The 18361-nt window shown below is 42.9% G+C and overlaps 1 protein-coding gene across 6 annotated transcripts in view; it reads right to left on the minus strand.

The window, feature by feature from the left end:
• The window catches only part of Cnot6 (CCR4-NOT transcription complex subunit 6), a 53902-nt gene that overhangs the window by 33066 nt on the left and 2475 nt on the right, over positions 1–18361 (minus strand). For 2 of the 6 annotated variants that reach the window (XM_031354364.1, XM_031354361.1), the window contains exons 1-2: positions 10962–11313; positions 206–319 (exon numbers count right to left, since the gene is read on the minus strand). In XM_031354364.1, the coding sequence (XP_031210224.1) occupies positions 206–317 (112 nt within the window). In that variant the 5' untranslated portion in view covers positions 318–319; positions 10962–11313. Of the gene's footprint in view, positions 1–205; positions 320–5321; positions 5427–10961; positions 11314–18361 lie in introns of those variants that run through there. The other 4 variants (XM_031354362.1, XM_031354366.1, XM_031354363.1 and 1 more) reach the window with 4 other exon arrangements.

Here is an 18361-nt window from a genome sequence, read left to right on the forward strand (position 1 = left end):
AGCATGCACAAGAAGTAACAAGCAATCAATGAGATTTAAATTCCAACTCAAACCACTTCTTTTCAGTGGCCCTTCCTGCTCCAAAGTGAAATTAACATTTGTAAAATACAACTGTTGCTCTTATATATGCATTAAGTAGTAGAAACCCTAACTTTCCAGCATATCTTTAATCTCTATACCATAAAGACATGCTAACATGTCTTACCACTTATTTCAAGCTCTGCCCAATGTGATTTCTTTCCATTTGCTGCTTCCTCAGAGGACATAATTGTGTACATCCTCCGAGGGTCAGGGGGCTCGTACTTTTCTTTGGGCATGCCTGTTAATAAATGAAGAAAAGAAACCAATTAGTACATAGTGAAGAGTCAAATAAATAAAAATAATGTTATTTAAAAAGTAGACATATTAGGATCATTAAATAGATTTGCTGCCAAAAAGAACAAGAGTCCCATGTAGAAATGATTTTTAGTTCTACGATATGGCTGATTAAACCCCGGAGCTAATAAAGTTGTGATAGTTGAAAATATAGCTGTTAGCTTGAAAAGTGTTCCACTGGCCAAATAGAAGAAAATCTGAACATCACATGAGTAACCACAACTGCATCAATATAAACTGCATGAATTCATAAGTTCATTTTTAATGTCTTTTACATTATGTTTGTATGTGCATGCACATGTTCATGAACACACCAAGCTGCCATGCATGTGGAAGCCAGAAGGAAACCTGCAGAAGACACTCTGTTCTTCTATCTTGTGGGTCCCAGAAAATGATGCCTCCATGCAATGTGTCTATACTGCACACACTGCTGCCCACTAGTCACTTCGTAGCTGTTTAGAATATACTGTCACAGTATCGCAGTGATTGTTTAAATACTTACTTACTCACATCCTCAGATAGAAGAATGATGTTCCCAATTTAGACAGCAGAGATGTAGTTTCCCTTAACTTAAACTATGAAAGTTCTTAAGAAAAAAATAAATTCCTGCTAGCTTTACAGTTTACCTGTTACTAATCTCTCTATTATGCCTAATTTAGAAGTTAAAAATAAGTATGTGTTATGTGTGAGAGTGGGCATACTGTATATACAGAATATGGTACCATTAAAGTTTTAGGTACCCACTGTGATCTTAGAATGGACTCCACTGTAATGTGGGGGAGGGGAGAACTGCTATACTTCTCTTTGGTGTACAAGCCAAACTGCTAGTATCAGTACTCTTGTGCCTTGGTGACACAGAGTAAAATAAGCATTTCTTAAACACTAGCCACTGTGGTACCATCAGAGGTCATCTAATATGCCAGACCAAGTGACTAATGTGCAGGTAGTACATACAGTATGGATAAAGGTATGATTCATTTTCTGGATGTAGGATAGCACAAGTATTCATTATGCACCTGAAATGGCTTGCGATCTAAAATTTATGAATATATGTTTATTTCTGTAATTTTTCCCTCAAGACACCTTGGCTGCCCTGGAACTTGCTAGCTCTGCAGACCAAGCTGGCCTCAACCTCACAGACATTTGCCTGCCTCTGCCTCTCCAGTGCTAGGATTAAAGGTATGTGCCACTACCACCTGGCTTATTAATTTACCACTTATTATTTTTAGAGTAAGGCTGACCATAGACAACCGAAACTTCAGAAAAATAAGCTACCAACAATACAAGGTTCCTTGTAAGATAAACAGCTGTAAATATGGTACAAGAAATAATACAGCATGCATCTAGGACATCTTTCAGTGTCAAAAAAACAAAATCTGATGGGATTTTCATGTCAACACAATACAGGAACTAAACAGAACTCTTCTCACTGTTCATAGTGATAATTTAGTCAAAAAGAATCACAATTATAATAGGCTAAAGCACAATCAATAAAATGAGTACGTCAAAGAAAGAATGCTAAACCAGGGAATTAACAGGAGACTACATGTGCTGCAGAAAAGCATAATGTAAAAGATGAAATAATAGCAGAGAGATACTACTCCAAAACCCAGCAAGTCGAGAAGAGGGAAGAGGTGTGAGAAGAGTGAGTGCAAGCAGCACAGGCCCAGCAGGCCAACTAAGCACTCTAGTGTGGGATAATCAGAGAACTGGTTAATAAGAGAAAGGTTTACCTAGTGATCCCTTCAGAAAAGAAAGCCATTCAGAGGAATCAAACTAAAGCAAAGTCCCATTTACAAAAGAATAACAGCTAAAAGAGCCTGACTGTGGCTAGTCTACAGACAGCTCAAAGGTTAAGAGCCCTGTATTTTTTTCTGGAAGACCATGGTTCAATTCCCAGCATTCCCAGCACCCACATGATGGCTCCTAACTGCCTTTAACTCCTGTTCCAGTGACTCTAATGTCCCCTTCTGGCCTCTGAAACCAACAGGCACACAAGTGGTGCACAGACATATATGCAGGCAAAACATTCATACATATTAAATAAAAACTTGCTGGGGTAACATAGAAGACTCGGTCTCAAACAGACGAAATAGCTAATAATGCAAATGAAGTATAAAAGTCAACACTATTATGTACAAGTTCTAACAATTTTCTAACTCCTAATGAACATTACTTATAAAAGCTAGGTTAAGACCCTTTAGCACTAAATAGAAAGACTACTAAGATAACACCACTACAAACTATTTACCCGCCTCCTTATCAACCCCAGTAATCTGAACCACGCATCAGGTAACTTAATGTGAACTATGAACATTTATCCCATCTGAAAACTAGAGGACTTGGCCGGACGATACCTCAAGAGCAATTAAGACTTACTCCGTCCCTGTGGCCCAGAAAGATTTTCACAGAAATCTGAAGTAATTTGGTACAGATGAACTATGCTTTCTTTAAGGGAGATTTCTTTATACAACTATTCATTCATAAAATATTTGCTGAAAAATTTTAGTGTGTCAAGCACTCTGTTGGGTATTAGAACAAAAAATAAATCAGAGCTTTCCCCTATAGAGAAAAACAAAAATGTTTTTACAGCAAGGTAATCATACTCTAGCCCTTTATTTGTACTACTTTATTTCTTCTAGATGATACACACTTTTAGGATTACAACTGACCTATATACCACTCTCAAATTATTCTTCCTAAAGCTGAGTTCTATCTAATTATACCACATTAAAGAGCCACTCTTCATTGCATATCTTCACTGGCATCTAAAATGGCAAAGCTTAACTTCTGATCCTATGTCAGCTTTAAGGATCTACGATTTAAGGATCTATGGCATCCACTCTACTTCTGATCTGTTGGAATGGGGATGTAGCGCTGTAGAGGGCTACTTAGCATACATATCCCATCTTTTATACTGCAAATAACACTAAATCCCTACACCTTAGAAGACAAATTCAAACTCCACAGTTTCAGATTCAGAATCCCTACCTACTTTCTTTTTTGTTGCTGTTACTGGTGGTGGTAGTATTGATGATAGTTGTTCCAGATAGAGTTTCTCTGTACAGCTCTGTCCTGGAACACCTACTCTGTAGAAAAGGCTGGCCTCAGACTTAAAAGATCAGCCTGCCTTTGCCAACCACGTGCTGGGAATAAAGGTGGGTGCCAGAACCAACCAGCTGCCCTATCGTTTCAATTTCTATCCTAATTTCTTATCAACTTTTCTTTGTACTTTTGACAGAGCCAGCAAACAAACTGACATTCTTCAGCTATCCTCCACTTCCACCTCCAAAAAGGTCTGTCATTTGCACACTGAAATTCTAGTCATTATTTCTAAGGTTAACTAGTAGATCACAACCCATTTTCCTACAACATAGAACCATGAATATATATATATTCACCACACAAGATTAGACAAAGCAATAACAGAGTTTTGTTGAATATCCTTCAAAGAACATTTTCTTTTTTTTCTTCTTCTTCTTCTTCTTCTTTTTTTTTTTTTTTTTTGGTTTTTTTGAGACAGAGTTTCTCTCTGTAGCTCTGGCTGTCCTGGAACTCACTCTGTAGACCAGGCTGGCCTTGAACTCAGAAATCCACCCGCCTCTGCTTCCCAAGTGCTGGGATTTTAAAGGCATGCACCACCACTGCCCAGCCACTGCCCAGCCGAAGAACATTCTTTTGTTTTGTTTTTCGAGACAGGGTTTCTCTGTGCAGTCCAGGCTGTCCTGAACTCCCTCTGTAAACCAAGCTAGCCTCAAACTCAAGAAATCTGCCTGTCTCTGCCTCCCGAGTGCCAGGTTTTCAAAGAACATTCTTAAAGATTTATCAAGATTTATTTTCATTTCAAGTGTATGCAAGAGTGCTTGTCTGACACATACAGAGGACAAAAGAAGGCACTGGATCTCCTCAAATTGAAGTTGCAGGTGGTTTTAACCCACCATATGGATGCTGGGAACCAAACCCTAGTACTCTTTAAGAACAGCAAGTATGCCGGGCTGCGGTGGTGCACGCCTTTAATCCCAGCATTGGGAGGCAGAGGCAGGTGGATTTCTGAGTTTGAGGCCAGCTTAGTCTACAGAGTGAGCTCCAGGTCAGCCAAGGCTATACAGAGAAACCCTGCCTCAGAAAAAAAAAAAGAAAAATAAAAGAACAGCAAGTACTCTAAACCACTGAGCCATCTCTCTCTAGCCCTGTGTATTTGTTTGTTTTTAGGCAGATTACTACATAGCCCTGACTGGCCTGGATCTCACAATGCAGACCACATTATCCTTGAACTCAAGAGATCTACCTGATCTGCCTCCCAAATGCTGTGATCAAAGAAGTCCACTACAAGCCGGGCAGTGGTGGCGCTTGCCTTTAATCCCAGCATTTGGGAGGCAGAGACAAGCGATCTTTGAGTTCGAGGTCAGCCTGGTCTACAGAGTGAGTTCCAGGACAGTCAGGGCTATACAGAGAAACCCTATCTCGAAAAAACAAAACAAAACAAAAAAACAACAAAAAAAAAGAAGTCCACTACAATGCACAGCCTTAGATTTATTCATTTTCCAAAGACCATTCTGAAATTGCTTCCTAAGAGACTAGAATACAATATAACTCATGTTTCCAATAATCTTGTATCAAATGTACTACATAGCTCACTCATTTCTTTTACCTTACAGTAGGAAGAGAATAAAATAAAAGTCTAAAAGGAAATTTAGCCTCTTGATCTTCCACCTTCTTTCCTCCTGACGCACACCCAATTTTCCACGCCAAAAATAAGTATTCAGACTCCAATTCTAACACAAATTTCTCACCAATTCTCTGCCTTCACTCCTCCAGATCTTATCTGAGTTATTTGCACAGTCTCAGATCTATTTCTTTGTTCCACTGTCTTCCTACCTTCATTCATTCTAGATATCATCTTTGGTGACTGTCCCCAAACTAAATTTTATTTGACTCACACGTACCTGAGTCAAAGTGTTAGATTCAGTTGTCCAAGGCATCTGCTAGGGACTGACTCCAGGATGACTGGTTCCAGGAACCCAAGTGCATACAAAACTTTCACAATGTGCCTTATTTAAAAAAAAAAAAAATTACAGAATATCTTATCATGGTTTAAGCCCATCTCAGGATGACTTTTAATATCTAATAAAATGTAAGTGCTATGTGGTCGCTATAATGTATCATTTGAGGAGTCAGTAGAGCATATTTTTAAGTCCAGCATCTAGCAAGTTAGGTCATACTCAGTCAATGTTTATATGAATTCAAAGGGGAAAGCTGTGATAGTTAAAGAATAAAATAAAATAAAACAGAAGCTATGGTCCACCTTATCAGGAATATGAAAAAAATGATACCCAGGCTTCAAGTGAAGACAAAATCCAGAGAAACCAGACTAAAAGAACCTTCCTACTGTCCATGGGACTGAGAATACCACTTCTAAGATACCTTGAGATAAGAAGCAGAAAGTCAAACCAAGCAAACATCAATAGGCATAATGAAAACTGAGTTGTGTTCATAACTGCCATACCTTGAACTAGCATATGAGTGTTTTTTGCACACTCACTACTTTTCAGGCCTTTAGGCACTTTGCCTGCACTGAAATGGTACCTTCAAGCCAAGTGGAGTGGTGTAGACCTCTAATACCACATAGAGGCAGACTGGAATACACAGTGAATTCCAAGCCAGCCACGGATACATAGCGAGACTTTGTCTCAAAAATATGTTAAAATATTTTTTCAATATATATATATATATATATGTATATATATTGTATATATATATTTGGTTTTTCGAAACAGGGTTTTTCTGGATCACCCTGACTGTCCTAGAACTCACTCTGTAGACCAGGCTGGCCTCAAACTCAGAAATCCACCTGCCTCTGCCTCCCAAGTGCTGGGATTAAAGGTGTGCACTTGTGGGGCTGGAAAGATGGCTCAGCGGTTAAAAGCACTGACTACTCTTCCCAAGGTCAGCTACAGTGTTCTTACATATAATAATAAATAAATCTTTTTTTAAAAAAAGATATTGTACCCCTTGATACACAAGACTATTATTCTCCACACTCAAGAAGAAAAATCTCAAGGATGAGAAACAGCTACTCTGCAGTATCTGTATCATCTTAATTTTAGTACTTTCAAAACTGTTAGAATATTCGAGTTTTTCTCCCCTCAATGCTGATGCCCTCATTCTCTCATTAAGACCTAATCACCTCTCTAATCCCTGTGCATCACATAACCAGAAACTTCCACTTCAGTGTCCTGACCCTTTCACCCAGTCTCCTCCCCATTTTTACTACTTGCTTCCCAAGTATGTCACACGAGAATACTCAATGGGCTCCCACGGTATACAGGAAGATGCTCTGACATTTTAAAAAAAGCAGCCAAGGTTGTTCCTGCCTTCTTTCTAGCATCCTTGCATAGCCCATTGTGTGTGACTGAATGTGGACATGCTGTTGCTCTCTCTCATGCATGTGCATGTGCATGTGCATGACAACCCTTATTCTTCTTCTAACTTCAGCTCAACATCACTGAGGTAACTCCTTCAAAGGTTCCCAGGCAAAATTAGATTCTGCCTAAGGACACACAAAATGGTTTACATATTTCTAGTTACCATATAATCTGCTGTTTATTACTCTGTTGTCTTTCTCTCTGCACCACTGCAAACTTACTCTGAATTGAATATTATGTTCAAATACTGTGTTCAAGTATAATTAGTTCATCTATACAACACTTGTTTGAAAAATGTGAAATTGTTCCAACATGACTGACTTAATACTGAACAATCACTGCAAACTTCTCACTTGTTTATGTGCTATTTTAATCTGTGGGGAAAAAAATTAAACAAAGATAGAAAACTGCCCCAGGTGAACCAATACAGGAACACCAACCAGTAAGTCAGCTCCTTCCGTGTTGTGGACCATACCCACTTAACTATACTGTCAGTTTTCTAGACTTTCAGGGAGCTCTCCTAGAGATTCAGAGTAATTTACAAGGAGCAACCCTGCTGATGTGCTGATCAAATATACCAGGTGTTTTTTGAAGTAAGGTACATACTTATTATAATATTAATCTTCTTCTTAACCACTTAACATGAAAAAAATATGCTGCCATTCTTACCAAGTTCCTGTTCTTTTAATGTTGGAGTGTTGTACTCCAATTCCACTTCCTCCCAAGCCCTGGGATTTCCACACAAACCCTGTGTAGAATATTTATTAAGAGTCCCACGGCTTCAAAGTCTCAATATTCTACTTCCAGGAATTTAGAGGAAAGACTCATCTTCCCCCAGCATTTCACAAAATACTTACTATATCCTAACCATCACACTATGCCTAAATAACACGACTGTTTTGATTCTAGTGTACACAAGGTTGACCGTTCCAATTAAGTTCTCTAGCCTGTCTGAGCTGTAGGAAGCAAAGTCCACAAACCTCAAGTTTCATGTGTACCATTTCAGGCCTTTCACGGCTTTGACTGCTTTTAACATCTTCTAAAACACCAACATTCTGATTAGACATGGCCTTGTATTACTACAGAGTAATTGGGCAGGGCTCAAGTCCATTAGAAAAGGAGCCACAGACACCAGATCTGAGTCAAAAAAAAGTCACTACTTGTATTATTTCAAATACGACTTCAATTTTACTTGCATGGCCTTTATTCCCCCAAGCTGATACCTTTAAAACGTTGTTTCTTGATAAAAAAAAACAAAAAACCAGACCTTCCTTTGCTACAGGGAAACAAAGCTCAGCAAACAGTCCTTCAAAATCTAGGCTAGACACACCTTTTGTAAAGTTGCTCTCAATCCACTCCCACTGTTCCAGTAATACGGTGACGGGCTTTATACCCAACCTGATACCTCAGTCTGATCACTGTTCCCTTTGTTTAGAATGATCCCCTTCTCCAACTTGGCAAGCTTCTACTCAGTGTTACTTTTTTTAAACTGGCACCACACCCTCATCTCTAAGTTTAATCATTCTCAGTTCCTTGAAGCACTTGTACACCCATTACTCTTATGCAGGACAAGAAGGCGGGAACTGAATATGGTCATCTCAGAATTCTTATCATCAAGATCATCAAATGCTATTCCTCAGTGTGCAACTTATCTGAAATATATAAACGGACAACGGGAAAGTAAAGCCCAAAGAGTAAAATTAAGGCAGCCTGAGTCAGCCTCCATTCTTTTCTTATGTTTATTTATTCAAACACCAAACTCTACTGCATTCCATTGTACTCAAAGGTACACGTTATATATATAGTTATACTTGGGTTTGGTCAGCACTTAATTTTCAGGTAACATGGCTACCCCCACAGCCTGAGTAACAGGTATAACTAAGAAAAACTATAGCTGGGCAGTGGTGCAATCCTTTAATCCCAGCACTTGGGAGGCTGAGGCAGAGGGACTTCTGAGTTCAAGGTCAGCCTGGTCTACAGAGTGGTCTACAGCCAGGGCTACACAGAGAAACCCTGTCTTGAAAAAAAACACAAACACAAAAACAAAAGAAAAGCTAAATACTCTGTAGAAGCTAAAAGGTTTAAAAAGTTAACAACTTTCTTCTCCATAACAAAGGTATAGCGCGCGCACGCGTGTGTGTGTGTGTGTGTGTGTGTGTGTGTGTGTGTGTGTGTGTGTGTGTGTGTGTGTGTGCTCTCGCGCACATTTTCCAAGTGATAGACCAGGGAACCAGTGAGCCTTTCTCAGAGGAGAGGGCTGCTTGTGGACTGCTGATACTGCCTCCTCTCACCACACAAGGACCGAAGGATCCGCCAAACACTTATTCCATCCAGTATGGCTTACATAGATTGTCCTAAGCTGCACTGAATGGAAAACTTAAGCATGGTGCTGTACACCTTTAACCTCAGCACTCCAGAAGCAGAGACAGGAGGATCTCTGAGTTCAAGGACAGCCTACTCTACAAGGAAAGTTCCAGGCCAGCAGGAACTGTATTTTTAAAGACCCGTCTGTCTTTTTTTTTTTTTTAAGTTAACATGGGTTCAGTGGGATGTTTAAACATTAACCAAAATACTAGTTAAAACTACATGCATAGTAGGCAAATTCCTATAATGCCTTCATTTGTAGTCAGGACCAAGTTCTGTATATCAGCTTCTATTATCTGTTCAAAAAAAAAAAAAGCCTGAAATTTCCCAGCAACCATAATACATCTGAAATTATACAAGGATTGTCTTTCAAGAATTCTTCAGACACACTAGAAAATGTCTGCCACATACTTTTTGCCCATATAAGCAAGCACCTTGTGCACCTACTGAGAAATGGCCACACTGACCTACTTTAAGTAATATCTACCTGATAAAAATATCCCCTTCCTTCTCCAAAACCCAAATACTTACCAACTCTATCACCCTTAACATCTGTCTCGCACAAAGACACAAAGCCTTGTGACTACCCTCAGAACTGTAATACCCTGACCCAGCCTCTTCATTCTAGGCTTCTTTCTTCAGGGACAGCGGCAGAGAATTACACTAGACCACTGGCTCCACATAATTTTAAAATGTATTCTTAAAAGCGCCAACTTCAAAAGACTGGAAGCAATTACAAAAAGCAAAATACACCTTGACAATCTTTTGACCAGCCTATAGAACGGTTGTGGGATGGTGGAAATTTCTAGGGAAGTGTGTGAAAGACCGGGCTATTATTACACATCGAACTGTTTTCCACTTATTCTCCAAAGTTAAAATTCCAAACAGAGGCAGAGAAGAATTTAGACCTAGCAGTAATCAGGCAATGTACCTGTAAAAACAGGTTTACCTATACTCAAATTCAAGATTATTTAAACCCAGTAACAAGATGGCCCGTTCACAATGTTGTCACTTGCAGGAACAGTTAAAAGTAAAGAATTACAGTTGCTTAAGAGCAGTCTCTGAAGACTGTGTCAGGGTAGAAAGAGTCAAGGCGGAAAAAAAAAAAATGTTACCAAAGAAAATAACCACTGGCTTTGAAACATGAAAAGGCTACATCCGCTTTGGTTAAACCAGGGAAATTTTCTGCGAGAAATTAGTACTTGAGTCCTGAGTCCAATAATCTCTACAGCTGGTAATCACTTCTTGGGCCACGTAATCCGCCCCGCCCCTAACAATATCTGCGTTAAACTGACTTTAAGATACTTTGGGGGGGGGGGGAAGGGTGAGTATTAAGCGCGTCCACCGAGTGCCAAGTTCCACGCCGCACAGCGCACCACCCCGCACAGCCACTTCTCCAAAGTTGCCACCGGCTCCAAGCCCCTCGTCCGGGCACGCCAGCTCCTCTCTCGGGGCGTACGACCGGAGGCGGGGGGTCCGAGAAGCCGGGGCTCACGCCACCGCCGTCCGTACGCCGCCGCCCTGCCGTCAATCAACACTCCCACCCACCCCCCCACCCACCCCCGACACAGGCCGAGCGGCCCGGACTCCGCGCGGGGGCGCGGCCAGGGGACCGACGGGACGGCGATCGCTGTGTGTCCAGGAGGGGGACGGACAGACGTCACTCCGAGAACAACTAAGTTGTGCGCGGGTGCGCGCTCGGGGTCCCCCGGGGCGCGACCCCCCGGGGGGTAGGGGGTGGGGGGCGCGCAGGCAGCAGAGCCTCGGCGGGACGTCGCTCGGGCCCGTCGCGCTCACCTCTCGAGCCGCGCCTCCTTCCTCCGCCGCTGCCGCCGCCTCCTCCCGGTGAGTGCAGCGGGGTCTGCCCTGTGGAACCACCATACCAGTCCCGCCCGCTGCTGCAGCGCCTCAGCCGCCGCTCTTTGTTCCCGCTCCTCGGCCGCCCGCCTCGGCCGCCCGGACCCCACGAGCCGCCGCTACGCTCTGCCGCCCTCTCGGACCCCGGCCTCGCCCTCCTCGCCGCGCCGGCCGCCGCCTTCGCCTCCGCGCCGTCGACGCCGCCGCCACCGACGCCGACGCCTCCTCTTCCGCGCCCCCCTCGTTTTCATTGAAAGCAAACAAGCATCATGGCGGCGGCCGCCGTCCCCCTCCCACCCCAGCCAGCGAGCGCCCCGCTCACCGCCGCCTCTCCAACATCCCGGCTCCCCATTGGCTGACGCTGCCGGACGTGACCATCCCGTGTCGGGTGGGGGGGGCGACCCGTCCACGTTCCCCCGCGTCTCGGAGCAGTGAGCCGGCCCGGCGCGCTCCTGCCCGCCCTCCCAGCCTCTCTTCCCGCTCTCTCTACGCCTATCCTTCTCCGCGCCTTCTAGCTCCTCTCCCAAAGCTGTTCCTCGGAGGTTCAGTGGCTCTTTTTCTTTCTCGTCCACTTTTTATCTCCACTGTAGCCTTGTTTTTTTTTCTTCCTTTCTTCCCTCCTCTTGATTCACTTTTCTTTTCCTTGGCCTGTCAATCACTTGGGAGCACAGATAAATTCTCAGACGTTTAACCCTACCTATCCAGTATCTTGATCTGCCGAGAGACAAAACTTTCAGTCTTCAATAGACAACTAATTGTTCCTGCCCTAACTATGCAGAAAAAAAAAAAATCAGTAGGCAGGTTTGGTTTGTTTTTTTTTATTACGGGGTCCTAACTTAAGAAACGAACTATAGCTGCATTCAAGGGTTAAAACATAGTCTATTCAGGACAAACTGTGGTTTCAGGTAAACCGGAAAAGGAATGGGCTGATTAGTGATACTTACATCAGGAAAAAGTAGTTGACTGATATTCTGGGCACAAGGATTAATCAAGCTCCACCTTGTCGAGTCAGAGTCATAGTGTAAAGGGCAAGAGTAACACCCAACAGACATAAAATACACTGGCCGATATAGGCTGACGGGAATTGTGTGAAGGAAAATAGCTGCCCCTACCTCCGTGGCAGATCAGCCCAGAAGTGAGCGGGGGAAATGGCTCCCAGGAACTAACAAGAAAAACAATAAATGCATGCCTCTCACGGAAGTCCCTATTGAGTTCCAGGATGTGGGAATTGCACGGCTGTTGCCTAAGGCAGAAGAGAACTGGGCGAGCAAAGCACTGAGGGACAAAAGCCCTTCCAAGAACCAGATGTTCTGTTCAAGGCAGTTTGTGTTTGCCTGGCCCCAGCATTGCCTTTTAGATCATCCTTGCCTGTTATTTGCCAGGATAGCCGTCTCAGTCTAGACTTCTAGTGCCATGAAACACTGGAAAAGTTAAGGCAATGGAAACACCCATCTACATAAGGAAATGACAGGCGCAGACGAGCTACCTGAAGATATTCTAAGCCCTGACCTACACAGGTTGTTCAGTGCCTATTTTATATTAAGGGTACAACCAGGCTGAGGGGCCAGGGGTATAGACATCCTGCTGGGCTGTTCCCATTCCAATGCTGTGCCCTGGGAGCCTGTGCTCCTGCCTAGAGAAGAGGGTTTCTTTTTTGTAATTCATCTGATGCCCAAGGGGAGCTGCACTTTTGAGAGTGTATACCTCCAGAGGAGCCTAGTTGTGTAACAAAAAACCCTAGCCTCATTAAGCAACAATTCTATTATAATTCAGGGATCAGATGCTTAGCTAGACAGCCGGACTGGTCCCACTTGCAGTCTTTCACACCAGTGCCTCTCAGAGGTGGGAGAATGTTGGCTCTCTGGCACGTTTGTGTCCCTTAATAAAGTTCCTCCATCTATGTTGGGAGTGCTTCCATACGCCTTTGTGGATGACCTCCTCCATCTGGAGGCCATTCTGGACCACTCTCAGGGCAACTCAGGGATCTGAGGAGAAGGAAGCAGAAGCACTCAAGTCTTGTAAAGCCTCCCTCTTTCTTTGTCTTCCATCCACCAAGCAAGCACAAGCCCAGTGTGTATGTAAGAGGAGACAAGTCAGGGAGCAGTTGTGTGCACATAGCCTGGTGGGCTTATTCAGCACCATTGAGGTAGACTAGCCCTGCATCCCCAGGAATGCATGGCATTGTTTAAACTGATTACAGTAACAAAAAATGTAACGAAGACTGCCTGATCAAGCCAATCCTGACAACTGAACTGCCACAGAGCCAGCATGCTCTATTATAGAAGGTCCGCAGTTTTATGAGGGAAAGAAAGACGAGCTGTACCAGAGAGCCTAAAATATGGACCCAGAGTGGTTATTCAATTCTGACAATCTGGCATGTCCTCTGATAGGTGGAGGCTTAGTGTCCAAGGGCCATCACTGACAACCTGAGTCCCTTATCCATGTGTACTAAGTACAGTAATATAGAATCTGGTATTATAAACTTACAGGTCTCCATCGTTCTTCACATTATTTATTATCTTTAGGTCTAGCATATTAGACTTCATTTGATTCAAAACTCAGTTCAAACAGCTTTAAGGAAAAAGAAAGAAAGGGAATTAGTTCACTCAAATAGCTTTAAAGGCCAGGAAAAGTATACCCTTCAGGTGTGGCTTGATCTAGGGACTAAAACATTCCAAGATCTAGTCTCCTCCATGGTGACCACATCTGTCAGAAGCCATATTAAATCAAAGTAGATGTCAACTTCTACAGGGTTTAAGACCAGCAAGAAAATGAGAACTTATCCTGGGCCTGACTTTCATTTCCATTCCTGAACTAAATGTCATCTTCAGGAGAATTTCGTGCCCTGGCCAGGAAGAAATCACATTTCACCCCCACACCCCATATAATTGGACTAGATTCAGAAGAAATGGAAATAATAGGCAGTGGGGGACTGGGGGGTGAGGAATGGAGATGAGCTGATGCTGTTAGGAAAGAGAACAGAAGCAGAATGGCAGAGGACACAGAAGGTTAATTCTCTCTTGGGTCAGCTATATTCACAGGCCCCTGCTAGCTAGCTAGCCTTTCTCTTCTCAACATGTCTGATTTGTCCTGGTTTCGTTCCTAGCAGGTAGAATTGAGAGAAGATGCCTGGAAGCCTCATAAACCAGAAAACAGGACTTCTGCCCTGAGCTCAACATGATCCCTCAAAAACTCACCTTAGAGGATCAACCAGAATGGGACGAGACAGCAGGTTTGTTTCTGCTTTGACCTATGTATCATGGTTTCAAAGAATTAAGCTAATTTTCAATTGCTATACAAAAATTACTAGGGACTTGGAGGGCACCTCAGGTGTGCACCACTTGCCTACTCTACACAAGACTCTGGCTTGGATCCTCACTAGAAATAAATAAATAAAGAGAATAGTTAGTTATGAATTTCGAGGGTACCTTAAAGAGCAGAAAAGCATGAAGAAGAAAGTATGCCTCACCCTGGTTCCCACCCCAACCACACCCCTAAAAGCTGAGCATTTGGATTTTTGGTAAACCTGAAGCTTAATTGTCAGATAAAAGTACTTACTCCCAAGATGAGAAATACTGAGGTGCCCTAACTCCTAAAGGTTTCATGCCCTGAGGCTAAACACATGGGCTGAGAATGTCTTGAAACAAGGCGAGTTTTAAAGTTATGCCAATCACATTCCAAATAACATAACATGCCCAGCACAATTTTGTTTCACTACCAGATACCATGTCAGGCTAGGAAGCCTGTAGATTTATGGCAGTGGGTGCATCCGGAAGGGACAGGGTGGGGAGATGATGCCTCAGTGGGTAAGAGCCCTTCCTTGCGCAATCGTGAAGAAACCATCATCTTTCCGACTTCTTCATAAATGCAACACATTTATGTGTTTTCAGAAATTTGGGCCCCAGCAACCTGCAGGTGATTTGGTGTCAGCTCTGATATGTAGGGCAGAAGGGTTGGAGTTCGGTTTGGGCAATGCTGGAAAAGCCCAGAGATTCCTTCCACCTTAAATGTAAGATACCAACGCCTATAAGTGATTAATCACCAATACTCCCCCAGGGGGAAGAGCACTTCCCGTTACAGTGTTCCTTATTATAAGATATGAGGTGTTAAAGTGATGGTAGGAACCTGAACTCGGAGTCTGTAATGTGTATCCTGCATAGTATGATGATTAATTTCGATTGTCAACTTGATTGGATCTAGAATCAACTGAATGGCAGGTCTCTTTGGGGGTATTCCTTTTTACTTTGACTTGTCTTGAGACAGGGTCTTACTATGTAGTCCTGGATAGCTTGGAATTCACTATGCAGACCAAATTATGTATGAGTAAAAAGGTTTATGAGAGGCACCAGTTCATAGTTGCCTTTGTACCAGAGGCAAGGCGAAGGATGCTTGGTAGTAGGAACATAGAGAGAAGAGAACTACTTAGCTCATGGTGAGTGGTAAGCAGAGAGAGGGACAGAAAGGCACAGGGGTTATAATAGCCTTCTCAGGAGCATGCCTCCAAACACCTAACTCGGGCTGGAGAGATGGCTCAGTGGTTAAGAGCACTGGCTGCTCTTCCGGAGGTCATGAGTTCAAATCCCAGTAACCACATGGTGACTCACAACCATCCATAATGAGATCTGATACCTTCTTCTGGTATCTGAAGACACTTACAGTGTACTTACATATAATAAATAAATAAATATTTTAGGGGGCTGGCGAGATGGCTCAGTGGGTAAGAGCACTGACTGCTCTTCCAAAGGTCCTGAGTTCAGATCCTAGCAACCACATGGTGGCTCACAACCACCCCATAATGAGATCTGACGCCCTCTTCAGGTGCGTCTGAAGACAGCTACAGTGTATTACGCTGGAGCAAGCTGGCCGGAGCGAGCAGGGCCAGCAGAGGTCCTGAGGTCAATTCCCAGCAGCCACACATATGATGGCTCACGGCCATCTGTACAGCTACAGTGTACTCATACACATTAAATAAATAAAATAAATCTTTAAAAAAAAAAAAAACACCTAACTCCCTCCCACTGAGGCCCTACCTCCTAAAAGGTCTCCCCACCTCCCAACAGCACCACAGGTTGGTGACCAAGTCTTTCACACATGGGCCTTTGGTGAATGTATATGTTCCAAACTATCACACCTGAGATACCGTTGGACTCTGGCTTCAAGAAGGCCATTACTCTGGCTTCATGTGGCCCTTCAATATTGATCAGAACCACAAGCCAAAGTAGATATCTCCCCTTTATAACTTATTCAGTCTGTAGTTTCATGATATTAGCAAAAGAAAAAGAGACTAGAATAGAGTGTTAGTGTTGTAAATTTGACCAAATTTAGTATCACTGTAGAGATGGGCCTCTAGGCAGGCTGACAGATTACCTAGATTAGGGTCAGACCTGACCACTGTGGGTAACACCATTCCTTCCTGGGATCCTGGACTCTATAAATGAGAAGGGGGGCAGGGTAGCAGCATACACTCATCTGTTGCTGTCTGCTTCTTAACTACAGATGCACCATGACCAGCTGCCACAAGCTCCTGCTACCGTGACTTCCCTACAGTGATGGGCTGTGACCTGGAGCTGTGAGCTGAACTATTTTCTCAGCAACAAGGGAAACTAAGCACAGGTAACAAGTCCCAGGAAGGTGAGCAGCACCCCTGACTATCACGAGGCATTTTCATTACCTATCCAATTGTTGGAAATACCGTCTTTTCTCTTCAAGTTAATACCATTTTCTTTACTAATTCTTCTTGTGTAAAAATTAACCACTTTAGAATGTATAATTCAGTAGCATTTGGTGCGCTTGCAATATTGTAAACCCACCTCTCTCCAGTTATAAAGTCTTTTCATCCCATAGCAGAGTACATTGGAGATGTCTTGAAATGCCACTTTAACTCACATACTGCTGTGAAACAACAGATACTAGACTCACCAGAAAATCTTGTTATTGAATACACTATTTCAGTGTATAACTAGGGGATGGAGGGTTAAGTGGTTAAGAGCCCTTATTGCTCTTCCAGATGACTAGGGTTCATATATAAATCACTACTACCAAACAGAGGGTTTTGTTTTTGTTTTGCTTTTTATCTTTGTGTGTGTCCATGTAATGATGTGTCAGATGTATGAGTTTATATGTGTGAATGTGAGCGTGAGATTGCCATACCTTGTTCCTGAGGTCAGAGGACACCTCTAGTATTGGGTCTTTCCTTCCACCTTGTATGAGATAGGGTAGGGTATCTTTATTGTTCTCTACTGTGTATGCTGGACTAACTGGTGCATGGGCATCTGGGGATTCTCTTGTCTTCTCCCATCTTGTAGTAGGAACACTTGCATTATAGAAGCACATTACTGCATCCAGTTTTTATGTGGCTTCTGAGGATTCAAACTCAGGTCTTTCTGCTTTCAAGGTAAGTCCTTCACTCACTAAGCCCTCCCCCAGCCTTTAAGACAATGTCTCCTGTATCACAGACTGCCTGTGGACTTGCTATGGAGCCAAAGATTATCTAGAACTTTACTTTTTATCATTTGCTTGTTTTAGACAGGGTCTCATTCTGTGGCTGGCCTGAAATTGGTTATGTAGGCTAGGATTAAAGAATTCACTACCACACCTACTTATTTTTAATTATGTTCATGAGAGAGAAAGAGAGAGGGGAGTTGTATATATAAATACATATGTCTATAGAGTCCAGAAGAGGACATCAGATCCCCCAGGGCTGGAGTTACAGGTGGTTGTGAGCCACACCTAACATGGGTACTAAGAACTGAACTTGGGTCATCTAGAAGAGCAATTCATGGTCATTACCCTCTTCATTTTATTATTAATTTTAATCACATTTTTATTTATTTTATGGGGGTATGCCATGTCACATGTGTGAAGATCAGAGGACAATGCGAGTGAATTCATTCTCTTCTTCTACCATGTGGGACCCAGGGATTGAACTTGGGTCCGCAGGCTTGGCAGTAAGCATCTTTACCAATTGATTTATAGCCTCACAGGCTGGGACCTTGAGCTCCTGATCCTCCTGGGTGCTCAGCTCACAGGCATGCAGCTCCACTGGCTTATGTGGTCCCAGGTATCACACTTAGAACTTTATGCATGATAAGTGTGGTAGCTAATCTTGGTTGTCAACTTGGCTACATCTGGAATCAACTAAAATCCAAGGAGCTGGGCACCCAGGGGATTTTCTTGATTGGATCATTTGAAAGTGGAAAGACTTACCCTAAAATCTGGATCATTTGAAGTTAAAAGACACACCCTAAATCTGGGCCATACTTTCTTGTGGCAGTTTATATAAAGGGCATGGAAGAATAAAGATTTGGGTTTTTTGGGTTTTTTTTTCTTTTGTTTTTCTT

Source organism: Mastomys coucha, unplaced genomic scaffold, assembly GCF_008632895.1.
Source record: "Mastomys coucha isolate ucsf_1 unplaced genomic scaffold, UCSF_Mcou_1 pScaffold5, whole genome shotgun sequence".
NCBI lineage: Eukaryota > Metazoa > Chordata > Mammalia > Rodentia > Muridae > Mastomys > Mastomys coucha.